The sequence below is a fragment of the Aquarana catesbeiana genome, linkage group LG07 (assembly GCF_042186555.1).
Source record: "Aquarana catesbeiana isolate 2022-GZ linkage group LG07, ASM4218655v1, whole genome shotgun sequence".
Lineage (NCBI taxonomy): Eukaryota > Metazoa > Chordata > Amphibia > Anura > Ranidae > Aquarana > Aquarana catesbeiana.
Genome location: NC_133330.1, coordinates 112,319,373 through 112,338,066, shown reverse-complemented (window position 1 = coordinate 112,338,066; position 18,694 = coordinate 112,319,373). Strand labels below are relative to the sequence as shown.

The 18,694-nt window shown below is 43.4% G+C and overlaps 1 protein-coding gene across 5 annotated transcripts in view; it reads right to left on the bottom strand.

Annotated features, from left to right (window-relative positions):
* The window catches only part of RANGAP1 (Ran GTPase activating protein 1), a 388,853-nt gene that overhangs the window by 119,526 nt on the left and 250,633 nt on the right, over positions 1-18,694 (bottom strand). For 4 of the 5 annotated variants that reach the window (XM_073592640.1, XM_073592641.1, XM_073592639.1 and 1 more), the window contains one exon: positions 6,979-7,158. The exons of the other annotated variant lie outside the window; for it this stretch is intronic. In XM_073592640.1, coding sequence (XP_073448741.1) covers positions 6,979-7,158 — 180 coding nt within the window. The remainder of the gene's footprint in view (positions 1-6,978; positions 7,159-18,694) is intronic. 5 annotated transcript variants of the gene reach the window in all.

Genomic DNA, 18,694 nt, shown 5'->3' with positions numbered 1-18,694 from the left:
AACCTCTTCACCCATAGACTTTCTTGGAACAATCTGTATCTCTATTTGTGCTCGAAGCTCTACCGTTGCCTTTTGACCACTACTTCCCATCTGTACAGTACTTCCAAGTTGAGCTAAGGAAGAGATTACTCTGAATAATTCCCCCCGCCTGACTGATTGGAATCCCGGGGTATTGTTGAACCCAAAGTCACAGGCCATCACCACCTGTCTCACTGACTTGCGTACCAACATCCTTCAGCCTCTGGTAGTACTTTTCCCCTGGGCTTTCACTCACTTGATCAACAGTCCATGTGCCACTCACAGTCGATCGCCCACTTTTCTTCCACTTAGTTGTTACTTCTTCCGAATGGTTTCTCCATCCTTTCTCTCCTTCCCCATTGGGGGGGGGGCTTTGCTTGGCTCCCCGCAGGGGCCCTCTCTCTCTGCTCTCTCCTTCCTTGGAACTCCTCTGTAGCATGTGACCCCCAGCTTATATGGGAGTCCCGCCTCCTGCCAAACAAATTAATGATTGGCCAGAACTCCACACATGAGCTACCTGCCACTCAGATCCCAAGTCCAACCTCCCTTCCAGAACCATTTGCACTGAAAGCAAGAGGAGGCATCTCTGAGTCCAAGCATAGGTGACCACACCCTACACTACACTGACACTCCCATTCCTCAAAATAAACAAACAGGCCTCAAATAATAATGCAAGCCTGCCTAAATTTACCTGAAACCGTACTTTGTCAATTTAAACACAGAAAGCTCACCTACTTGAAAGTAGGTGACTGCTACACGAAAAAAAAAAAAACTGGGTTTAATTTGGATATTCACTTATGTCAAACTTCATATTCAAGGGGCGTTTCATTATTAATACACGGATCCACCCAGTGGGAATGTGTCCACGTTAAAAGTGATCCAGAAGGCAGATATGCATTTGCATATGCTAGGCTATATTCTCCCCCATTTGTAATTATGGATATATATCTATCTATAATAGATAGATAGATAGATAGATAGATAGATAGATAGATAGATAGATAGATAGATAGATAGATAGTTATCTATCTATATATATATATATATATATATATATATATATATATAAAATTCCCTAACTGCCAATCTACAAATACTGAAATATATAGTATTGTTTATGATTCAATATCCAGAAGTATATGTCTTGCGCATGGGAGATTTTAATATGTGGTTGGACCTGGCCCTGGAAAGACATGGAATTCCGGATTTTGGGAACAGGTACTCTAAGGAGATTTATTGAGGAAATAGTCTGATCGCACACAACTCCAAAACGTTGATCGGTAGATGAGACTCCTCCGATGTCCAGCGTCCCTGGGCTGACTAAAGACCCAGAAAACCCAGACCTAGATGTCCAAGGACATCGGGGACCTTTTCCACTTGGATAAGATCTCCTTCTGCAGGGCCAGAGTGTAAAACTGGGCATACGGAACTGCCTCGAAGGTGGACACCACAAAGCCCAGGACCCACATGCAGACGACCACTTTCGGGACAGCAACAATCGCACCACAGACTGGAAAGTCCAAAGTTTGTCCGGCAGAAGGTACACCTTCGCCCACAAGAATCAGCCCCAACGTATTCCAAGCATTGGTTCGGGAGTAACGCGGACTTCTGGGAGGTTCAACACCCAGCCAAACTCCCTTAGAGCAGAATCTGACTCTGCTATAAACCAATGGATTAGAGCAGTTACAAAAAATTCTACACACCCTAAAGAGTTAAACTACAAAAAAAAGTATTGCTTAAAAAAGCGATGTACAACAAGTTATTAGCACAATACTCCAAATCCCCCTTATATACCAAGTAGGAGCTCCCTGTGTGACGAGGGGGTTCCTAAGTGGTCATACCCTCCCCAAACATATTCCTCTAAAACCAAACACACTGTGTATACACCCGGAACTTCGTCAGAACAACTGTTCCAAAGAAGTTCCAAGTGTATAGGAACGAAACATGTAAACATCTAAACACTGGGACATGCACCCCACTCCCTATGTGACATAGCCACCAATTTTCAGGGACATTGAACCAGAGTATCTGATGCACTGACCGGAGAATTCCATCTGACCAGAAAAATCCATCTAACCACCTCTAAGGAGAATTACTATCTCTGATTAATACACTGAAATGTAATACTGGAATACAATACTGATCGGTATAATCTGAACATCACAGACAAGGAAACCACCTACTGGAGAGCCGTACGTATCGGGAATACACTGACAGGCCGACTCCAACTACATGTGGAGATCTTGTATGGTGACTAGCGGGACCTGTGAGTAATCTAAGCATATTGAAGCACTGAGAAGCCTCTCCATAACTGAGTGAAAGGAACTACCTGCACACTGCGGGAATTCCCCAATGATTTCATGCTTTATTACATTTGAGTCTGTGGCAATTTCCCTAGTATGGTGAATGAATATCTGATGGGATCAGTATAGTGCATTTTTCATGCCGTTTATATCAGTGTTCTTACATCTCCTTGTCCTTAATAACAACCTACCTGCCTGGATAAAAGCAGTCGGGACTGATCACATTCTTGGCTACATTCACCTGTTTGTTTCCTATTGAAAAACGGATGTAAAAACGTTGACCGCATTTGTATGTGTTCCAATTCTATCCCGTTTTCTTCAGCCCCATTGACTGATCAAGGATATCCTTGTGGGTATTACAGAGTGTGGGTATTTATTCAGTGCATCTTTCCACTACGGGATAGTGTGGCACATGTCTTTGTGCTTACACAGACACACACTGCCCCGTTCTAGGAACGAAATGTAGGGGTCTCGTTACAGCTGGCTTACAGCCATTTTTTAGGCATTTAGTGGGGTGCTTTGTATTGGGGAAGGTGGGATTGCCGGTTGTGGGAATTGCACTTTCTACCCCTCGGTCTTACGAGGGGTACCCTTCCCCTACACAGTGTGTTTGGTTTGAGAGGAATATGTTTGGGGAGGGTATGACCACTTAGGAACCCTCTTGTCACAATGGGAGCTCCTAACTTGGTATATAGGGGGATTTGGAGTATTGTGCTAATAACTTGTTGTACATCGCTTTTTTAAGCAATACATTTTTTTGTAGTTTAACTCTTTAGGGTGTGTAGAAATCTTTGTATTTTTTATTTTTAGTTTGTTGGTCCAGTACATTATTGATTACACCCACCGGTATTTATTCGGTAAGTACTACATATTTATAATAGGTGGGATTCCCATTTCTTCGATATTCTTTTGCATGATTAGAGCAGTTAACCAGATATTACCATATGAGAAGATCATGAACATAGAGAGGTACCTAAGAAGTACTATAAAATATGTGGTGCAATTCCCCTATGACTCTAGACAAAAAAGAAAAGTGAATTATTAGAAGTAAATGGAAGACAAATGTAAAATAAATTGTAGGAGCGTGACAACAACCTGTGGGTGAACTAAAGGGTAATAATGTTGAAACTGTTAAAATGTATAAAAAACACAAAGCGCTGTGATGATAAATAGCTAATAAATATACACATCAAACAAGTGAGGCTGCTATCAAAAAAAATAGTGTTCAGAATCACTAAAAATATATGAATAAAATTGTGTTTGAAGCGCTTCACAGTGTGATTAAAAACCAAAATAAATAAATTCTAATGTGTTAAAAATAGAGTTACTTCTAGTGATATTCCAAAAAAAAAAAAAAAGCATCAGACACCCAAAACACATGGAAATTAGCTTTAGTCCCACTAGCAAAGTTCTTCAATAGCACACAATTGCTTAATTGGGGTGCTCATTGGCAATTTTAAACGACAATGTTCCTTTGCTTTAGTCACATCAGATGTAGCAATCACCGTCAGACATCATATGTAAAGCAGATGAAAGAAAGATATCATTGCGCAATGCTCTTAATACCAGGTACACAAGCAAACATGTATTAGAACCACTCACATGCGCCCCATAGTAAAAGGCATATGCAGGTGTATATAGCAGTCAGCCGCCTTGGACAGGAGCAGAATCGCTGCAGTACACAGCTCAATACTGACAGTCTCCACAGTACGTCCTTGGCTTTTTTTTTTTTGGAATATCACTAGAAGTAACTCTATTTTTAACACATTAGAATTTATTTATTTTGTTTTTTATGCACACGGTGTCACTAATTTATATTATTTACTGCATCTTTACCAATGTTTTATTTTTAGTATATGGCTATCAGTGTTTAAAGAGCTAATTTTTCATTTATTTAATCACATTGCGAAGCGCTTCAAACACAATTTTTTTCAATGTTGAAACTGTATTAAGCTTGCAATGCATGGTGTATGTAGGAGGAATTAGTTTGGGATTGTTGTACAGAAATAATGTGTACATGCTTTGTTGCAAACTTATGTAATAAAAAGTTTGGAAAAAAAAAAATTAATCATATAATGGCAACGATTTATGTAGCTGATGTGTAAAGATTGTGATACCTACAGTACATGTTGGGCCTGCAATATGCATTGCCTAACTATACATAATGGAAACAGCTGTACAAAATTTTCTTCAAAAATAACCTGTTTTAGATGTACACATTTGATCATTTTAATTAATTTGACATCCAAATTAATTCAAATCAGCCATTCAGAAACTCCCTCCAGTTTCACGGACTGGCATTAACCTGCTTATTTATTTATTATTTATTTCAGGTACTTATATAGCGCCGTCAATTTACGCAGCGCTTTACATATACATTGTACATTCACATCAGTCCCTACCCTCAAGGAGCTTACAATCTAAGGTCCCTAACTCACATTCATACATACTAGGGACAATTTAGACAGGATCCAATTAACCTACCAGCATGTCTTTGGAGTGTGGGAGGAAACCGGAGTACCCGGAGGAAACCCACACAGGCACAGGGAGAACATGCAAACTCCAAGCAGGTAGTGTCGTGGTTGGGATTCGAACCAGTGACCCTTCTTACTGCTAGGCGAGAGTGCTACCACTACACCACTGTGCTTATCAACCCATTCCCAACCAGCTGCCACAGTTGTACTGCGGCAGGTTGGCTCCCCTGGGCGAACCGACGTAACTGTACGTCGGTTCATCTTTTGACCACTAGGGGGCGCTGCGACCGCCGGGCACCCGCGATCGCTCCACATAGAGACAGAACAGAGATCTGTCAATGTAAACAGACAAATCTCCGTGCTGTCAGGGGTGAGGATAGCGATTTGTTATTTATACTAAGTATGAACAATGATCGGTCTCCTCACCCAGTCAGTCCCCTCCCCCTACAGTTAGAATAAACCCTAGTGTTAACCCCTTCCTTGCCAGTGACATTTACAGAGTAATCAGTGCATGTTTATAGCACTGATCGCTGTATAAATGCCAATGGTCCCAAAAATGTGTCAAAAGTGTCCGATCTGTCTGCCATGTCGCAGTCCCGATAAAAATCGCTGGTCACCGCCATTACTAGTAAAAAAAAAAAAAAAATAGTAATAAAAATGCCATAAATCTTTCCCCTATTTTGTAGATGCTATAACTTTTGCGCAAACCAATCAATATACGCTTATTGCGATTTTTATGACCAAAAATACGTGGAAGAATACATATCAGCCTAAACTGAGGGAAAAAAATTGAGGATATTTATTAAAGCAAAAAGTACAAAATAGTGTTTTTTTCAAAATTGTCGCTCTTTTTTTTTTTTTTTTTTTTTTTTTAAGCTAGAGAAATAAAAACCGCAGAGATGATCAAATACCAGCAAAAGAAAGCTCTATTTGTGGGAAAAGAAGGACGTCAATTTTGTTTGGGTACAACGTTGCACGACCGCGCAATTGTCAGTTAAAGCGACGCAGTACCGTATTGCAAAAAAAAAACGGCCTGATCATTGAGCAGCCAAATCTTCTGTGGCTAGGATGGAGGATGATGGAAGGAATGCCCTAGGGGTATAGAGGGTGCACAGATGCATGTATATTCGTGAAATACACATAGGTGCACATATAGATTGGACACAAATGCTGGATACTTGCAATGTATATATCTTTGCTAATCTTCTATGAACAGAAGAATGTCATATTTTGAAGGGACTCATAGGTCTCCTGATAATTTTATTATTTTGTAGATACTTTGTTGGATGAGGTTCATCTGTTGCTGGGATCCATTAAAAGCCACAATCTCTGGAAAAGAACCAAGGTTGCCTGGATTTGCTTGAAGAGGTTGCGTTCTACACCCACTTCCTGTTTTCAATATAGTTCCATATATTTTATACATGCCCTATACTGGCAGCACTCTGGACCTGTAGAGCACTCTGCTGCCAACTACACTGTGCTATACTGCTGTACCAAAGGTGAGTGCTAAACGCAAAGTCCAGTGCTAGGGGTAACATTACGGGCCAGCCATGCATCGGAGTCTGGTTACAGTTCTCCGGGTAGCGACTGATCCTGAAGCTGCAATCCTATTGCTGCTGTGGTGTTGATGCAGCCGGGCGAGAAGGGATTCTACACGCGAAGAACCAAAAACAGTCTTCAATCTTCCAAAATAATAAGGATTATAATCAACATATAAAGCAACGTCCATCACCTAGGGACACAGGCAAAAATAATTTCCTGAGAGTGGGAGGGGTTATAAGTGCTGTCCTAACAACTCTGCTTGCTGAATCTGGCAGCTTATAACCCATGATCAAGATTTAAAGGTGCCTGTGTCCCGTACTGTGCAAATAAGTAAAATATATGTGAACTAGTTATCCACCAATGGATTTGTGAACCTGTATAGCTAGTCCTATGACTGCCAAACTTCATAGCCTGGCAGTACATCCATTCTTCCAAGTCCAGTTTTACTGTTTCATTGGTTACCTCTCTGCTCTCTTAATAGAGGGGGTGATGTTACTTCATTGTATAACTAGTGAGTGTAGGGGGAAAACACACAAGAATATGAAAAGCTGAACCAGGAAATAAGGGCACCACATGCAAAGCTATGTGATGTGATAGACATGCAAATAAAAGTGTGGATGAACAATATTAAGTTGAATTACCTTTCCTCCACCAATACCCATGCCACAGTTGTTGAGCTTGAGTTCTTGCAGAGTAAAGCATGCAAGACTTTTGAGCAGCGCCTCAAACCCTCGTACCCCATCTGGGCCAAAAGCATTGTCACTCAGATCAAGCTCTGTCAGCTGAGCACCTGCTCTCATCAAAGCTTCACCCAGTGAAATCTAAAAAAAACAGACAGACAAACACTTAGATTAACAATATAACATCTATGATGCAGATGGAGTTTATGAAAGAAAAATTAAATCAACTGTCCCAGGGCAGTGATTTTTAGTACAAAGACAAAGATTAAAGATTATGTTACCCTAACATTTCATATTCCTGATACACTGGAGATCAAAATTAGAGAACAATTTATGAACAATTAATTTTTTTCAGAAATAATGTAATCTTCTGTAATGGTTATGCAGTAGTCTTTCTCTGGCAGCTTACCTCTCCTCCATGTGTTCACCTTTAGAGGCCAGCCACCCTCACCTGACTGTTTATATAATCTTCCCTCAGCATAGTTCCACCTCAGCCTCTAATTAGGAACACTATATTAACCTGTGCATTGCAAGCCAACCTTACTGATCAACCATTGTGTGTTTAGCTTTCGTGTGCTTCTTGCTGTGTCTCCTACATCTGCTTCCGGTTACTGATCTTGGCCTGTTATCGACTATCCCTGTCTGCTTGTGACCCTGACCTTTGGCGTGTTCTATGTTTATCCTAGTCTGCTAGTCGCCCCAAAGTTTGGCATGTTCTATGTTTATCCTTGTCTGCTAGTCGCCCCGACCTTGGCTTATCCCTTTACTATCCTTGTTGTTCCAGCCTGCTGCTTCCTTTCCTCTTTCTCCTGTAGTCTACAGTGAGCGTAAGCTGTGAGACCCTGGGGGCCGTGACCTGGAGCCAGATTGCAGCGCAGTCCATCCTCACCACTAGAGGCTCTGGTGAACACCTGCTGGCTCTTAGACTCTGCCCCCTGGGGAATCTATGCTCTAGCTCCCAGTCTGTGTTGAATCTGTGTTGATGCTCCAGTAGACCTGCTTCCTGAACCTCCCAGAGTTCAATCCGCAGCAGTCAGTCCTAGGGTCCACTACCTTAGCAGTGGACTTCTGACTCCTACGGAGTGCATCTGTCACCTGGACTCAGGCGACTTGACATCTTCATTGCTCAACATTTGATGGAATTTTTGTTTTGGCTATACCATGCTAATAGAACAGTGTTTTTCAAAATAACCAAGGGACTTTAAAAAAAAAAAAAAAAAAAAAAACAAAAAAAAAACTTTATTTTCTAGAAAACACAATGATCAAAATTTGAGAACAAGGACTGTAGCACGGAGAAAGATTACAACTAAAAGGTTGCAACAATCAGGTTGTACAATTAGTAGGAAGTGTACAGGTTGTTTTGAATGACTTCAGCACATCTGCGGCCACAGGACATCACTAGTCTCTCACACTGCTCTGGTGTAATTTTGTTCCACTCTTCTTCCAGTCTCTTCCACAGTTCAGTGACTGTAGTGGGTTTCTTGGCCATAACTTTGTCAGCAAAGATTTTCCAGAGGTTTTCTATTTGGTTTAGATAAGGACTCTGGGCTGGCCATTTCATTATTTCAATGTTTTCAGCTTTAAGGAACTGCTTTATCTGTTTTGTTGCGTGACAGGGGGCATTGTGGTGCATGAAAATTGCTGGCTGATTCGGCGATGAATGCAGGGAAGGAACCACATGTTGTCAAAGAAGGTTCTGATAAACATTTGCATTTACTCTGCCATGTATTTGTATAAGAGGCCCAAATCCTGCTGCAAACCCCCCCCCCCCCAAACCATGACGCTTCCTCCCCTTCCACTGACTTCTTTACACACTTTGGGTTCAGTCTTTCCCCAGTTTGATGACAAACATGTTTTTCATCGGACCCAAATTAATTAAACTTGCTTTCATCACTAAAGTGAACTTAGAACCAGTTCTCCTCTGTCCACACAACATGCTCCTCAGCAAAGGTTAGTCTAGCCTTTTGATTCTTTCTGCTGAGAGGTTTGGTCACTGCAGAGTGGGCTTTCAGTCTAAATTCTCTTAAACGGTGAGACACTGTATAACGAGACAGATCCTTACTATTTTGAGCACTGAAAGCACTGAACTGGCGAGCAATTGCAGCTGCAGTGTTGAACCGATTGACCATTGAGATTCTTTGCACTATCCTGTCCTCTCTTGCATTTGTCTTTCGTAGACGACCAGCCTTCTTTGGGGACTTAAAGGAGTTTGTGATGTTGTAAAGATGCAATATTCTAGAAATCACAGATGTGTAACTACAAACTTCTCTTGCTATGGCTGAAAGGGTCATCAAAGGCCTTCATCTAGACAACCTACTGCCCAAAAATGGCCTGCATCTAGACAACCTACTGCCAGGAGGGTTTCAGTCACGGCTCACCATCTTGCAAAGTCAGTGAAAACTGGAAAGTTAGGCTGCCAGTTAAATAGGGTTTGTCAGATGATTAACCACTTGCCGACCGCCTCACGTCTATATACGTCAACAGAGCGGCACGGGCAGGCAAAATCACGTACCTGATACGTGATGCCTTCCCGCGGGCGTGGGGTCTGATCAGACCCCCCCCCCGGTGCAGTAGGCGGTCGGCTCTTGTTCGCGGGCGATGAGAGGTCAGGGGGAGGCCATCCATTGATGGCCACCCCCTCCCAATCGCTCCCAGCGAATCAAATGCTTCCTCTCCCTCTGTAATGTAAACAGAGGGAGAGGAAGTGATGTCATCCCTCCTCGAGACGGTCTTTTTGATCCGGTGCCGAGGAGAGAAGACATCCAAGTAAGTGCACCAACACTACACTTCCAGTAGAACACGCAGGCACACTTTTCACCCCACTGTCACCCCCCGATCACCCCCCTGTACCCCCTGTCAATAGCAGTGTTTTTTTTTTTTGCATTGGTGTCAGTTTGTGACAGTTATAAGTGTTAGGGCAGTTAGGTTAGCCCCCTTTAGGTCTAGGGTACCCCCCTTTAGGTCCAGGGTACCCCCCTAACCCCCCCTAATAAAGGTTAACCCCGTGATCACCCCCCGTCACCAGTGTCGCTAAGCGATCGTTTTTCTGATCGCTGTATTAGTGACACAGGTGACGCTAGTTTAGGGAGGTAAGTATATAGGTTCGCTGTCAGTGTTTTATAGCGACAGGGACCCCCATATACTACCTGCTAAAGGTTTTAACCCCCTGATTGCCCCCTAGTTAACCCTTTCACCAGTGATCACCGTATAAGTGTTACGGGTGACGCTGGTTAGATAGTTTGTTTTTTGTAGTTTATTATAGATTATTATAGTTTTAGGGCACCCGCCGTTTATTACCTTATAAAGGTTTAACCCCCTAATTGCCCGGCGGTGATAGAAGTTAAGTTTTTAGGATGAGATAAGGTCTGCGTCGCCCCAGGCAGTGTCAGGTTAGCGCCAGTACCGCTAAAACCCACGCACGCAGCATATACCTCCCTTAGTGCTATAGTATCTGAACGGATCGATATCTGATCCGATCAGATCTGTACTCCCCAGCAGTTTAGGGTTCCCTGAAACGCAGTGTTAGCGTGATCAGCCCAGATACCTGCTAGCACCTGCGTTTTGCTCCTCGGCCCAGCCCAGCCCAGCCCAGCCAAGTGCAGTATCGATCGATCACTGACACTTACAAAACACTAAGCACACATAACTGCAGCGTTCGCAGAGTCAGGCCTGATCCCTGCGATCGCTAACAGTTTTTTGGTAGCGTTTTGAATCAGTCGCTGACAGTCAGGAGCTTTTTTGCCTGTGAGTCTCACTAGTGTACCCCTAAATTTAGAGCCCAAAATGGCAAATCGAAGGTACACTAGTGAAGAGGCCTACACGTTTCTGAGCATGACAGATAGTGAAGAGGAAGTCACTCATCTGTCAGATTCAGGCTCAGAATACGATCCTGTAGAGGACAGCGGCTCCATGACAGATAGCTCGGACGACGCAGTTGTGGTCCCTGCTAAGGTCAGGCGTACCAGACCCCGAACTTATTCTGTCCTTGAAGTGCAAGAACCGCAGGGCTCTCGTATGGAGCAGAGAAGTACTAGTGCCGCTATTCCTTCTGGTGAACTGGCAAGCACCAGCGGCCTAGTACACCCTGGTCGTACATCCAGCACTGCAGTAACACTTGGTGACGTGGCGAGTCCCATAAGTGCAGTTCAAGCTGGCGAGGTGGCAAGCACAAGTAGTGTCCCGCTGCCACCAAGAAGACGAACACAGGCCCGTCGTGCCCATAGTGCCCTTCCTGCTGCATTCGCCAATCCGAATTGTGTACCCACCACTTCTGCAGCACCCGTACTTCCCCCTTTCACTGGCCAACCCGGAATTCAGGTGGAAACAGTTGAGTTTACGCCACTGGATTTTTATTCGCTGTTTTTCACCGAAGATCTCTATAGATCTATTGTGGACCAAAGCAATTTGTACGCTGGTCAACACATCGCCACTATTCCCCAGTCCTCCCTTGCCAGAGATTGGAAACCAATTACGGTTTCCGAATTTAAGATCTTTCTGGGCCTTTCCCTCCTCATGGGGTTGAATAAAAAGAGTGAGTTGCGGTCATATTGGTCCACTGACCCAATTTACCATTCGCCCTTGTTCTCTGCCTCCATGGCCAGGGCACGATACGAGCAGATTTTGCGGTTCATGCACTTCAACGACAATGAATTCTGTCGTCCTCGTGGAGACCCTGCATACGATCGGCTCTACAAAATTCGGCCCCTCGTAAACCACTTCAACCAACGTTTTGCAGACTTGTTTACTCCCCATCAAGTTGTCTGCGTTGATGAGTCCCTGGTTAAATTTTCTGGCCGCTTGTTATTCAAACAGTACCTTCCCAGCAAGCATGCCAGATACGGGGTCAAGATGTATAAGCTCTGTGACAGGGCCACAGGCTATACATGTAGTTTTATGGTTTACGAGGGCAAAGATAGTCACGTAGAGCCGACAAACTGCCCTGACTACATAGGAAGCGCTGGCAAGATAGTGTGGGACTTGGTGTCACCCTTATTCGGAAAGGGGTACCACTTGTACGTGGACAATTATTATACGAGCATGCCACTTTTTAGCCACCTTTTTGATCATCAGATTGGAGCATGTGGCACCGTGCGACCTAATCGCCGGGGCTTTCCCCAGCGGCTTGTAGATTCCCGTCTTAGGCTGGGGGAGAGAGCCTGCTTGAAGTATAATAACTTGCTCGCTATGAAGTGGAGGGATAAGAAGAATGTTTTCGTTCTCACCTCCCTTCATGCAGACACGATGGTCCAAATTCCTACGGCGACTGGTGTTGTGGAGAAACCCCTCTGTGTCCACGAATATAACCTTAATATGGGAGGGGTGGACCTCAACGACCAGTTGTTGGCGCCGTACCTAATTGCCCGTAAGGCCAGACGCTGGTACAAAAAAGTGTCTGTTTATTTATTTCAATTGGCTTTGCTGAATGCTTATGTGCTATACAGAGCTTCAGGATGGACTGGATCCTTCCTTAAATTCCAGGAAGAGATCGTCAGAGCCCTTCTGTATCCAGACGGTGCTCCACCTCACCATCCCCAACCAAATGCAGTAAGCCGGCTGCATGAGAGGCATTTTCTTTATGCCCTCCCGAGTACCCCTACCCAACGAACCCCCCAAAAAAGATGTCGTGTCTGCAGCAAGCGCGGATTTAGGCGTGACACCCGGTATTATTGTCCCCTCTGTCCTGGCAATCCTGGTCTTTGCATTGGTGAATGTTTTGAACGCTACCATACACTAGTGGAGTATTAGCGTAGGGTACAGCACTGCACAGACTAGGACACACTTTCACAGGGTCTCCCAAGATGCTGTCGCATTTTGAGAGACCCAAACCTGGTACCAGTTAAAAAAGTTAAAGTTACAAAAAAAAGTGTAAAAAAAACAAAAAAAGTAAAAAAAAAGAAAAAAACACAAAAAAAATATCTAAAATAAAAAAACCAAAAATAGTTGTTGTTTTATTGTTCTCTCTCTATTCTATCTCTATTGTTCTGCATTCTATACTGCAATGTTTTTATCATGTTTGCTTTATAGGTATACAATTTTTTTATACTTTGTTTTTTTATTGTTAACCACTTTTTGGTTTTCAGGTACGCCATTCAGCTGCAGAGCGGATTTATTTATCTTGACAGCAACAGCGTTTGCTCCCACGATACATAAAGCCGTGACTCCAGCGCTGTCGGAGGTGATTTCACCACCACAGTTACATACTTCAGCATATATGCCGAAGCGTGGGGGCAGCAGTGGGTGGAGGAGCGATTTGCTCCTGCCTTTTGCGGGAGGATGCCCCCATGCTTCGGCATATATATATTTTAGGTAGGCACAGGTTGCGTTAAATGTTTTATTTTTTACTATGTTTTTTTTGTATTTTGCTTTGCAGGTATGGTAAGTATTACTGTTATACTGTAATGTTACTTTGTTTTTTGTTAACCATCATTTGCTTAGTAGGTACGCCATTCAGTTGCAGCACGGATTTATTTATCTTGACAGCAACAGCGCTTGCTCCCACGATACATAAAGCCGTGACTCCAGCGCTGTCGGAGGTGATTTCACCACCACAGTTACATACTTCAGCATATATGCCGAAGCGTGGGGGCAGCAGTGGGTGGAGGAGCGATTTGCTCCTGCCTTTTGCGGGAGGATGCCCCCATGTTTCGGCATATATATACGGTGCATGTATGCCCATCATTAGAAGTGGGTGGATGAACGGAGGTATTCTAATGGTGGGCATACCCACCGATCAATATCTTTTTTTCGTTCAGCCCACAGGCTGCATGAAAAAAAAGTTTACAATGTATGCCCAACAAGGACCAGCAACGTACTGGTATGTTGCTGGACTTTGAGTGGTTATACCAGAATGATGCCTGCAGGTTTAGGTATCATCTTGGTATCATTCTTTTCAGCCAGTGGTCGGCTTTCATGTAAAAGCAATCCTAGCGGCTAATTAGCCTCTAGACTGCTTTTACAAGCAGTGGGAGGGAATGCCCCCCCACCACCACCGTCTTCCATGTTTTTCTCTGGCTCTCCTGTCCCAACAGGAAACTTGAGAATGCAGCCGGTGATTCAGCCAGCTGACCATAGAGCTGATCAGAGACCAGAATGGCTCCAAACATCTCTATGGAATAAGAAACCGGAAGCTACGAGCATTTCATGACTTAGATTTCGCCGGATGTAAACAGCGCCATTGGGAAATCGGGAAAGCATTTTATCACACCGATCTTGGTGTGGTCAGATGCTTTGAGGGCAGAGGAGAGATCTAGGGTCTAATAGACCCCAATTTTTTCTAAAAAGAGTACCTGTCACTACCTATTGCTATCATAGGGGATATTTACATTCCCTGATCTAACAATAAAAATGATTAAAAAAAAAAAAAAATGAAAGGAACAGTTTAAAAATAAGATAAAAAAGCAAAAAAAATAATAAAAAAAAAAAAAAAAAAGCACCCCTGCCCCCCCTGCTCTCGCACAAAGGCGAACGCAAGCGTCGGTCTGGCGTCAAATGTAAACAGCAATTGCACCATGCATGTGAGGTATCACCGCGAAGGTCAGATCGAGGGCAGTAATTTTAGCAGTAGACCTCCTCTGTAAATCTAAAGTGGTAACCTGTAAAGGCTTTTAAAGGCTTTTAAAAATGTATTTAGTTTGTCGCCACTGCACGTTTGTGCGCAATTTTAAAGCATGTCATGTTTGGTATCCATGTACTCGGCCTAAGATCATCTTTTTTATTTCATCAAACATTTTGACAAAATAGTGTGTTTTAGTGTATTAAAATTTAAAAAAAGTGTGTTTTTTCCCCAAAAAATGCGTTTGAAAAATCGCTGCGCAAATACTGTGTAAAAAAAAAAAAAATTAAACACCCACCATTTTAATCTGTAGGGCATTTGCTTTAAAAAAATATATAATGTTTGGGGGTTCAAAGTAATTTTCTTGCAAAAAAAAATAATTTTTTCATGTAAACAAAAAGTGTCAGAAAGGGCTTTGTCTTCAAGTGGTTAGAAGAGTGGGTGATGTGTGACATAAGCTTCTAAATGTTGCGGGAAAAAGACAAATTTTTTTTTTTTTTTTTTTTTGCACAAAGTTGTCACTAAATGATATATTGCTCAAACATGCCATGGGAATATGTGAAATTACACCCCAAAATACATTCTGTTGCTTCTCCTGAGTACGGGGATACCACATGTGTGAGGCTTTTTGGGAGCCTAGCCGCGTACGGGACCCCGAAAACCAAGCCCCGCCTTCAGGCTTTCTAAGGGCGTAAATTTTTGATTTCACTCTTCACTGCCTATCACAGTTTCGGAGGCCATGGAATGCCCAGATGGCACAAACCCCCCCCCCAAATGACCCCATTTTGGAAAATAGACACCCAAAGCTATTTGCTGAGAGGTATAGTGAGTATTTTGCAGACCTCACTTTTTGTCACAAACTTTTGAAAATTGAAAAAAGAAAAAAAAAATACGTTTTTCTTGTCTTTCTTCATTTTCAAAAACAAATGAGAGCTGCAAAATACTCACCATGCCTCTCAGCAAATAGCTTGGGGTGTCTACTTTCCAAAATGGGGTCATTTGGGGGGGGTTTGTGCCATCTTGGCATTTTATGGCCTTCAAAACTGTGATAGGTAGTGAGGAGTGAAATCAAAAATGTATGCCCTTAGAAATCCTGAAGGCGGTGCTGGGTTTTCGGGGCCCCGTACGCGGCTAGGCTCCCAAAAAGTCCCACACATGTGGTATCCCCGTACTCAGGAGAAGCAGCTGAATGTATTTTGGGGTGCAATTCCACATATGCCCATGGCCTGTGTGAGCAATATATCATTTAGTGGAAACTTTTTGTAAATTTATTTTTTTTTATTTTATTTTTTTTTTTTTTTGTAATTATTCAATCACCTGGGACAAAAAAAATAAATATTTAATGGGTTCAACATGCCTCTCAGCAATTTCCTTGGGGTGTCTACTTTCCAAAATGGGGTCATTTGGGGGGGTTTTGTACTGCCCTGCCATTTTAGCACCTCAAGAAATGACATAGGCAGTCATAAACTAAAAGCTGTGTAAATTCCAGAAAATGTACCCTAGTTTGTAGACGCTATAACTTTTGCGCAAACCAATAAATATACGCTTATTGACATTTTTTTTACCAAAGACATGTGGCCGAATACATTTTGGCCTAAATGTATGACTAAAATTGAGTTTATTGGATTTTTTTTATAACAAAAAGTAGAAAATATCATTTTTTTTCAAAATTTTCGGTCTTTTTCCGTTTATAGCGCAAAAAATAAAAATGGCAGAGGTGATCAAATACCATCAAAAGAAAGCTCTATTTGTGGGAAGAAAAGGACGCAAATTTCGTTTGGGTACAGCATTGCATGACCGCGCAATTAGCAGTTAAAGCGACGCAGTGGCAAATTGTAAAAAGTGCTCTGGTCAGGAAGGGGGTAAATCCTTCCGGGGCTGAAGTGGTTAAAGAAATTATCACAAGGTGCCAGATTAACACCCATAACTGGGAAGTATCCGAGAGAGTTCTCTTATTTTAAATCTCCTTGATGTTTTTAATTCTTTGCTTTAAAATATATGTAACTCATGAAATATGCTTAAAGGATAAGTCCACCTTAAAGTGGTTGTTAAGCCACTTGTTTATGTTTATACAAGCCTCTCTGTTTAATAACAATATGTACCCTAGTGTCTGTCCTACATAAAAAAAAAAAGCAGGTTTCTACCTTATTTTACAGTGCCTCCCAGTGCTCACGTAACTGCTCGGCTCTCTCGTCTTCCAGGCTGACATCTACAGTGGGAGGGCCTGAGAACTCCCGCTGACGTTAGCCTGGGAGGAGGAGAAGAGGAGAGAGCTGAGACGTCAGCCCGGGAGAAGGGGAGGAGAGGGCTGAGGAGCCACGTGAGCGCCGGGAGGCGATGTTAAATAAGGTACAAACTTGTATTTTTTTCATATAGCACAGACACTGGGATACATATTGTTATTAACCACTGCCCGCCCGGCCGTCAATCTGCTATAGGCCGGGCGGGCAGTGGTTAATAACAATATGTATCCCAGTGGTTCCGTTATCCTGACTGGGCGTCATATGACGTCCAGCAGGATAACATGCGGGGCGCGCATCGCGGTGATCGGTGGAGCGGTGTGTCAGCCTGACACACCGCTCCACAGATCTTGGTAAAGAGCCTCCGGCGGAGGCTCTTTACCACGTGATCAGCCGTGTCCTATTACTGCTGATCACGATGTCAATAGGAAGAGCCATTGATCGGCTTTTCCTCACTCGCGTCTGACAGACGCGAGTAGAGGAGAGCCGATCGGCGGCTCTCCTGACAGGGGGGGTCTGCGCTGATTGTTTATCAGCGCAGCCCCCCTCAGATGACCACACTGGAGCACTAGGGACGCCACTAGGGCCACCAGGGAAGGGGGCAACATGTGGATGGCCAGGTATGTACCCCATGGCCATCCACATGTGCCCAATCTGTGCCAATCAGAGCCCACGAATGGGCACTGATTGGCACCATTATATTTCAGTTCTTCCCAGCAATGCCACCAATCAGTGTAATCATGCCACCAATCAGTGTCATCAGTGCCACCTGTCAGTGCCCATCGGTGCCACCTGTCAGTGCCCACCCGTGCCACCCATAAGTACCAATCAATGCCACAGAGTGCCCATCAGTGCCGCCTATGAATGCCCATCGGTGCCATCTAAGAGTGCCCATCGGTGCCGCATACCAGTGCCACCTATCAGCGTCCATCAGTGCCACCTATCAGTGCCCATCAGTGCCCATCATCAGTGCCACCTCATCGGTGCCCATCAGTGCCACCATATCAGTGCCCATCAGTGAAGAAGAAAACATACTTATTTACAAAAACTTTTAACAGAAACAAGAAAAAAGAAAAACCAAAAGAAAGCTCTATTTGTGGGAACAAAATTTGTTTGGGTACAGTGTAGCACGACCGCGCAATTGTCATTTAAACAGCGACAGCTGAAAATTGGGCTGGGCGGGAGGTGTCTAAGTGCCTGGTATTGAAGTGGTTAAAGGGGGGGGTTGTATAAACATTTAACAATTATTATAGCAGCAGGAGGGGAAGGGGCTGTCACAAGCAGACAGGCAGGGGGGAAGAGAAGGACAGAGCAGGGCTGCGGATGATGGAGGTACGTAAACTGACCACAATGTCAGGGCTCAGCAGCTATGATAAATCATGGTCAGTTTACAGGGGGAAGGGCAGAACCAGGCAGGATCAGCCAGGTATTTTATATGATACAGGGGGTCAAATTGCACAGCACAAGCACTGTGCTGTTATTCATGCTTTAAGAAAACAGGATCTGTATTTTTTTTTTTTTAATTTAGGGTAACAAACGCTTTAACACTAAAATCTCTACATCTACAGACATCCACGATCTAACACTAACCTATGTAACCCTGTACAGAAGAAATCAGTATACACACCTTTTTTGAAGCCGATCTGACCCGATCCAACGCTGAGCTGCCAACTGCTGGTTCGCTGTGGAGACAGGTGCAGAGGACACAACCAATAATGAAAGCCCCATAGTAAGTCTATGGGTGACGTCACTTCCCATTCATTTCACAGCCGTTGTGGGCTGTGCCCTCTGTAGTGCCTCCACTGCTGGAGACCAGACCAGACTGGACTGACTTCAAAAAATGTATGTATACTGATTTCTTCTTTACAGATTTAGATAGGTTAGT